This window comes from Limulus polyphemus, unplaced genomic scaffold (assembly GCF_000517525.1).
Source record: "Limulus polyphemus unplaced genomic scaffold, Limulus_polyphemus-2.1.2 Scaffold154, whole genome shotgun sequence".
Taxonomy (NCBI): Eukaryota; Metazoa; Arthropoda; class Merostomata; order Xiphosura; family Limulidae; genus Limulus; species Limulus polyphemus.
Genome location: NW_013665764.1, coordinates 248,374 through 257,297, shown reverse-complemented (window position 1 = coordinate 257,297; position 8,924 = coordinate 248,374). Strand labels below are relative to the sequence as shown.

Here is an 8,924-nt window from a genome sequence, read left to right as displayed (position 1 = left end):
TTTGGGGTGGTCATGCAATATATATATATATATATATATATATATATATATTGCAAACCGTGTTGTCTGTCTGAGCGTTCGACTGTCTCCTATTTACGATGCTGCTTCCCGCGCTGTATTTGAAAAGCTGCGCACACAGAAAAAGCTCAACATTCACTTTTGAAATGGCGGGAGAACAGTCATGAATAATGTTGATGCCAAATTTTATTTGGCAAGCAGGATACTCTACGCCATCATTCACATTTCAAAATGTGACGTAATTTAAAGAATAAACATGTAGATTTACCGTATATTATTGTTGAGAGGCTCTTATCATGACTGAAATGCTCAACAATTACTTTTCGCGGTGGGTGGTATAAGTGGCTCAGGGTTTTGGCTCTGAGTGAAACCAAAAGTGCAACACAGTCAAACTTTTTTAAAGTCCATGAAATAATTTAAATTGATAGATTAATTTAAACCTTCCCGTCACTGGGGACGGGTACTTTTGCTGTAAATAATAAACTGTAACATAGAAACTTTAAAAACTTTTCTTACGAGACGTCAATACAACCAATTTCTACTAGAGACCATATAATAATAAACTGGAGCATAGAAAGTTCAACAACCGTTTTTATGAAACGTCAGTACAGCCGGTTACCACCTTATTAATTTACCATCTTCAAGTTGCTTGATTCCTATGACTTATATAGAAAGCAATTAGCCTTATTACTGAGTAGAGAAAAACTAATGTTATTACTGAGTAGAGAAAACTAAATTTAATTGTTATTACTGAGTAGAGAAAACTAAAGCTAATTGTTATTTCCGAGTAGAGAAAAACTAACGCTAACTGTTATTACCGAGTAGAGAAAAACTAACGCTAACTGTTATTACTGAGTAGAGAAAAACTAATACTAACTATTATTACTGAGTAGAGAAAAACTAATACTAACTATTATTACTGAGTAAAGGAAAACTAAAGCTAATCGTTATTACCGAGTAGAGAAAAACTAATGTTTACTGTTATCACTGAGTAGAGAAAACTAACGCTAATTGTTATTACTGGGTAGAGAAAAACTAATATTAACTGAAAAAACTAAATTCAATTGTTATTACTGAGTAGAGAAAATTAAATTTAACTGTTATTACTGAGTAGAGAAAACTAAATTTAATTGTTATTACTGAGTAGAGAAAACTAATTTTAATTGTTATTACTGAGTAGAGAAAACTAAATTTAACTGAGAAAACTAAATTTAACTGTTATTACTGAGTAGAGAAAACTAAAGCTAATTATTATTACTGAGTAGTACTCAGTAATAACAATTAAATTTAGTTTTCTCTACTCAGTAATAACAGTTACATAACTTTTCACTTGAATATTTACATCGTTTTGATATAGATATGGCAAAACCAAATAATTATCTATGAATAATTTTGTTAATTTGTGAAATAACGTTACAATGCAATAAAAATAGCACATACTTGGTTTGTTTTTTATATTTTATGAATGCCATAATCAAGAAAATAGAGGTTCCCGTGAAACTGACAAGGACTGTCCGGATATTCTAAAAAACCCTGGATTATCAAGTATGGGAAATTGTGAAGCACCGAAACGAGTAAGTTAATTATTATAAACTAGAAATAGGTAACTACGTTAATATCCGTATGCTTCTCTTTATAACAATTTTAAAATCCTTGATTTTAAGCTAAGCGTGGGCAAGTTATATTGTGAAACGATCCTCAAATTTGATACATTTAAACTACCGTTAATAATGTTTACACTACATATAAACATAGGTTATTATAGTAATATGCTATTAATTATAAGCTATGAATACCTCTTGACTAAAGAAAGCTAATTAGTTGGACCAGAACTAAACAAAACTGAGGAATAATGCAGCTAGTTTCAAATATCCAAGTAGTTTTTAGTATGTATCATAATAAAACAATTCACAAGGAAACAAACTCATGATTATAATGTTGGGTATCCTGAGTATTATCGACGCTCGGCCATAATCCCAATAATATCTCATAAAATACTTGGATCAGAACTAAAGAACAACTTGAGGAATAATGCAGCTAGTTTCATATATCCAAGTAGTTATTAATATGTATCATTATAAAACAATTCACAAGGAAACAAACTGATCATGATTATAATGTTGGGTACCCTGAGTATTATCGACGTGCTCGTCCATAATCCCAATAATATGTAATAAGATTTAAGTTCGTCCTAAATCTATACACTAAGTTAGCAGTATAGAAAACAAGAACTTAAATAAAAGCATATACTTCAGAACATTACAACCTACAACCAACTTAAGTGACATGATTCACTTAGATTATAATAACACTACATCACTAAAATTAAAAACTCCCTATCATTAACCTCTTCATGAATGATTGAATAAAATCACTTTTTATGACGTAGATAAATAAATATACGGTTTTAGTAAGAATGTATTAATACTGCTTAACTTTAGATTTTCATCTATACCAAATCAGTGACAATGTAATTAATTCAGTAAGTGATTATTCTATCTGTAAACAATCCTGTTTTCTATTTTAGGGTGAGACATATTCTATTATAAGTTGTAATTAATTCAGTAAGTCATTACTCCATCTGTGAACATCCTGCTTTCTAGTTTAAGGTGAGGCTTATATTTATAAGTTGCAATATTATACTTCAGTAAACTATAGAGATATCCTAAATAAGTGTAAATACGGAATTATCATAATTCTGAACAAAACATTTATACCTACTTTTCTCACTTTTTTTTTGTTATAACACACCAATTTATATATATTAAGAGTTTATTTGTTTGTTTAAAGTTAAGCATAAAGCTACACAATGGTCTATCCGTACTCTGCCCACCACGGGTATTGAAACCTTGTTTCTAGCGTTGTAAGTCTGCAGAATTACCGCTGTTCCACTGCCGGACATATATTAAGAGCGAATTAAGCGAATTAAGACGATTTTTTTTTGCCAGGCATGGCTTAGTGCCTAACGTTCTGTACAGCAAATCCGAGAATCAATGAGCCCGGCATGGCCATGTGATTAGAGCACTTGACTCGCAATCTGATGGTCGCGGGTTCGAATTTCCGTCCTACCAAACATGCTCGCCCTTTGAGCCGTAGGGGCGTTATAATGTGACGGTCAATCCCACTTTTCGTTGGTAAAAGATTAGCCCAAGGGTTGGCGGTGCGTTGTGATGACTAGCTGCCTTCCCTCTAGTCTTTCACTGCTAAATTAAGGACGGCTAGCGCAGATAACTCTCGTGTAGCTTTGCGCGAAATTCAAAACAAACTCGTGTCTCACAGAATGGGTTTTCAATGTGATATTTTAGTAGGAAGTTATGATAAAAACATCAGAGCTAACATTTTTACAATCAAATATAACACTGTCTTATTTTACGATATCCATAAGGTTTATTATGTCACAAACCCCAACAACATTGTTGAAAAGCTAGTTATAATTTGTTTTTTTAATTCTCAAATGAAATTGATAGATTTGTTTCATTCAAAATAACGAAAAATTCTATAACATCGTCCTTATAGGAATATAGCCAAGTAACTGTAAACTCCGTGTTTCTAAGTTAATCTAACATTATGCTTAGCTATCGTTCAACTATGACGTTGTAACGATTTAAAATAAACACGCCACTACAATCATGGTTCAACAACAAAAGAAGCAATTTATTCAACTATAACAACACTTATAAATAAACTCAACGCTTACCAAAACGCAGTTAATAAACATATGCTTGGCCAGGACTTGACACTAATGTTAATGAACAATATATCATAAATATCAATATTATTTCAAATAATGGAATCAAGAAAACGAACCAGAAATGAAAAACCTAATTCCAAAAAAATAAAAAATACAGCAACACAAAAATTGTTTTTAATATTAATGAAATATCGAGTGATAAACAACAATAATTCACTAACTGCATTGTTCACAAATTATCTCGTGACTCTCTGGCAGGTTATTTATTCACTGAGTAGGTCATGAGAGTACACCTCATGTGATCATAAATTTATATAATCTTCTGCTACATTAATAGTATATTTACGTCGCCGCTAGGGAAGCTGGTGTCAGTTTCATCATACATACATATTTACTCAAACTACCAATGACTAGCTAGAAGGTGAGTTAGCGTTTTAATGCAACTAAAAGAATACGTGGATAAACTAAACGATAAAAGAAAATAATATATCAACAATAAACACAACCATAACCATAAAAAAATAATAGAATTTGACCTCACAACATATATTATGTTTTCAAGAATAAACGCCTTATACGCCTGTATCAGTAACCGTGCACAAGGATTAATCAAGGAATAAGATTGGATCTTGTGTAGTGGTGATCTGGGTAGCTTTATGTATGTGTTTGGATCCTCTTTCATTTACCACAAATAACTTATATTTATCTATGTACTTCAATAATATATAGCATAAATCTTTTTTTTTTATTCCTGAAAATATTTTGTTTAACATAAAGTGTTTCCCTTCAAACTAAAATTATAATTTCGGAGAAAAAGGATAAAAAATAGTGTTTAGAAAAAAAACCCTTTACTTTGTATAGCTTGTGTGCTAAGTAGTTAAAAATATATATCAGCAGCGTTGATGACATGTGTGTGTGCTAAGGAGTTAAGAATATATATTAGTAGCATTGGTGACATGTGTGTGTGTGCTAAGGAGTTAAAATTATGTTAGCAGCATTGATGACATGTTTGTGCTAAGGAGTTAAAAATATATATTAGCAACATTGATGGCATGTGTGTGTGCTAAGGAGTTAAAATTATGTTAGCAGCATTGATGACATGTTTGTGCTAAGGAGTTAAAATTATAGGTTAGCAACATTGATGACATGTATATATATTAAATTTTTTGTGATAGATAAAGGACAACTCAAACATCATTAATGTGTACGTTTGCTATCAAAACTTCCTCGGCGTTTTGTTGAGTGTTCTTTTCAAACGATGTTCTCTGAATCGAAACGTTTAAACAAATTTGAAAAAAAGTTTCCTATAGCCCTTTTTTTCCTATTGTCTATAGGAATACAATAAACTGTTCATGAATAGTGGTGGTCTGCAAAGGAAAGATTCGTCTCATGAAGCAGTTGGAACATGCAACGTTCTGTGTCCTTCTGCTAAAACAACCAAAGGCAATCAGGTTCATGCCGGGAAGGAATCCACTGTCCAGTCTCGTGACCTTGTAATGCATACGTCATCCAAGCCCCAGAAATACATTGTCGGTAAAGTAGGAGTACATGTAGTATGACTTCAGACCAGTTCGATAAAAAAAAAGGTTTAAATCTTAGAAAATCATTCTAATGTAATTTCAAGTACGGAAAAATAACAACATCAAAACGAATATATTTATCTCTGTATGTATGTTCTGTATCAACTACATTCAAAACTAATATCTTTTCGCGTGTTATAATCACACATTTAACGTTGCTACACCTTTTGGTCCTATTGCGAGAACTGGAAGATCGCGTGTAGTTAATACAAATAAACCGAGCTGTATTTTTGTTGTACATGTGCTTGTTTCAGTTCTAGTATGAATATCGTAAATGATGGAAGAATAAAGATACGCATCTTAAAGAACTTAAACGTGGTTTCTCTTTTTCTTATCAGTACACTTACTGCCGAGTTTTGGGGTCGAAAAGGTCAGGCTTTGTGTTTAACGTTGTCATTTGATAGGTTGGCTTTTATTTACTAAAATGGGGACAAAAAGAAAAGAAAAAATATATAATGTCGTATGGAATAGTAGTTCTTAATGAAATACACGTTTGTTTGTTTGTTTTTACTTTGTGGATCAGAATAATTAAGAATGATTAGTATCCTCTAATGTAGTCACTTGAATCTTTGAAATCAAAAAATTCTGTTCGTATCAACTAAAAGAAGAAGAACTAAGAAGTCGAATAATTACAACTTTTATTTCTCTAACTTTGTACTATAAGAAGCAGCATGAAATTTTAGTCATAGCTAACTCTGAGTGCTGCAAGTAAAACTTGCCTTACAAAGTATATCATAAAAACTGAATATTAAATCAACTAATCACTCCCACTTCAAGGTTAGCACTCAGACATAGTTCGTGAAAATAATTTGCTGTAAATATTTATCCGCTCCCCAGTGGCTCAGCAGTTAGACTGAGAGCTTATAACACTAAAAATTGGGTTTCGATACGACTGACAGAGCACAGATAGCCCATTGTGTAGCTCTGTGCTTAACAACAAACAAACGAACGAAAGATGTTTATCCTAAGATGAATATCACGCAATATAAAATCTTCCAGACAAACAGACCCTTCTGCCATTCTAGTCATTTTCTTCCTAAAAGGAATGTGTAAATATTGATCCGGAAATATGATGTAAAAATGTGTGTTTAAGAATAAAAGTTAACCAAAGTTAACTGTTTTCTTTTACACTATGTCTTGCTTCTCAAAGCACGTTTCATCAATAAAAATAAAAATGACCTTCCGGGAATTCATACTTTCTGAAATTTGTACATTTGTTTGACCGTAGAGTAATATCGCTGTTCAAAACATTTCTAAGGATACTATCATTTGATTGCTTATAGTACATACTATAGTACAGTTTATCCTTATAAGAAAGTGTTATTATATGTGTGTTTGTGTATCTATGACAAAGCTACTAATGCTACCTCTTTTGCTGAGGTAAAAGGCCAGCAAAACCAACCCCCAACACTTAGGCTACTCTTTACTAAAGAATAGCGGGATTTACTGGAACATTATAACTCTCTCATAGCTGAAAGGATGAACATGTTCCCGTGAGTCGCTAGTTGCGAGTATAACGTCTTAACTACATTATGTGTTTATCTTTTATATTGGAAAAACAATTTTTTGACACAGTTCAACCTGTAAAAGAAAACTAAAACCAACTAAAACAAATAATAGTCACTCAGAAGTTACTTTGACCAAACTTAATCTTTTAAAAGCTTCTTTTTTTTGCCTCCAAACTATTCGTTATTTATAAAATCCAATTTTTATTTATCCTTAAAACTTTAAACGTGGCAAGAAGAATTCAACCATCTTAAACTCAAAACTTACGCTGTATAACACATATATATATATATTTATTTTCAATAAATTTGTTCTCCGATAGGGGGTGTTTTTAAGGACATGTTATTGTATAGACTAGACCAGTGGTTCTTACTTTTTTTTTGCTCCATTCCCCACCTCAACACCTCAAAAAATTTGATGCCCCTTAATATAAAAAATAAATTTGGTGTTGAAAAGGTATAATAATATAATGTAAAACTTAAATTTACCACAATTTCACACCCAAATGAAAAGTATTTCTTATTGTAGCATTTTCAAATTGCCCCCCTGTGGGGCGTGCGCTCCACTTTCAGAATCGCTGAACTACACTGACCACCTGTAACGGTCATAAAGAGAATACACCCAGTCGCTATATGTTCTTGCCTTATACACATAACATAAATTCCTTTTTTGATAACAGGACATACTCTTCTCAATTTTCAATAATCATGTTGTTTGTATTAAAAGTATTGTTGTTTTTACAATATAGAAATTGTTTGCACATAATCTATTTCCAACGGCTTACCATAAGTTAAATAACTATAATTTAAAAAAAAAAGAGCAACGTTTACAAGAACAATCGTAACAAAAACTGTGCTTTTCTTAATACCTTACCTCTTAATCTCAGGTTAGACGTGATTCCAAAGGATCATGATTCGTTTCTTATTGCCACAAAAATGACTTTTGCACTTTGAAGCTGTTGGTATGGTATATGCGTTTTGCACTTTGAAGCTGTTGGTATGGTATATGAGTTTTGCACTTTGAAGCTGTTGGTATGGTATATGCGTTTTGCACTTTGAAGCTGTTGGTATGGTATATGAGTTTTGCACTTTGAAGCTGTTGGTATGCTATATGCGTTTTGCACTTTGAAGCTGTTGGTATGCTATATGAGTTTTGCACTTTGAAGCTGTTGGTATGCTATAAGAGTGACTATCAAATCCCATTATTCGGTCAGATAAGAGTAACCCAAGAGTTGGCGGTAGTTGTTGTAGACAAGCTGTCATTCCTATGACCTGTCAGTGCAAAGTTAGGGACAGCTACACGTACATTAATATTATCATTCGTTGTACTCGAGAATAGGTATTTAAACAATTAACACAATTGTTATAGAAAATACTCTCCCCTTAAATAATACTCTACACAAATAAATCAATTAGGTTAGAGATATTTAGAAATAAATATACCTGCACAATTACATTATAATATTCGAATGCAATTAATACATTCTACTGAAATAAATGTATACATTTTTTTTCTTAATACAAAGATACGAGTGAAACGTTTCTGAAAAAGAATATCTTATTTTTAATTCATAAGAAGTTGTGTTCATATTGATTGAAGTAGTACATTGCACGGTTCATTTTTTAAAATAACTGCACAAGTTTTAATTACGTTTCTCAAACTTACGCCTAATGAACCGTAAAAGTAACTTTTAATCGATATTTATACTCATTAACATTACAACGTTTAGATAATTACATATCTTGGTCTTGTTCATTGAAAAGTTAAACTCTAAGTGATGATATGCCTCTAAAGTAAATCATGTTAGTTTTTTTTATTGTATACTTATACAATACAATTTCTGAATACTCTAACTCGATTATTGTGCAAGAAAGACCACTATCAACGACCTATGGTTTACATAGCTAAGAATGAGTTATGTTTAGCCTGGTTTACATAACTAAGAATGGGTTAGGTTTAGTTTGGTTTACATAACTAAGAATGAGTTAGGTTTAGCCTGTTGTAATTACTTCGAATGAAAACCCATCCTCGTATAGTAGCCCTATCTTTCATCAAGTGGAAGAAGACAACGTGAACTATATATATATATATATATATATATAACATCCACAGCTGCAGCTGTAGCACAG

The 8,924-nt window shown here is 31.9% G+C and overlaps 1 protein-coding gene across 1 annotated transcript in view; it reads left to right on the top strand.

Moving 5' to 3' along the window:
* LOC106476276 (nephrin-like) overlaps positions 1-5,527 on the top strand; it is a 141,594-nt gene extending 136,067 nt beyond the window's left edge. The window contains exons 21-22 of the mRNA XM_022381220.1: positions 1,498-1,592; positions 5,044-5,527. Coding sequence (XP_022236928.1) covers positions 1,498-1,592; positions 5,044-5,268 — 320 coding nt within the window. The 3' untranslated portion in view covers positions 5,269-5,527. The remainder of the gene's footprint in view (positions 1-1,497; positions 1,593-5,043) is intronic.
* Positions 5,528-8,924: the final 3,397 nt, after the last annotated feature.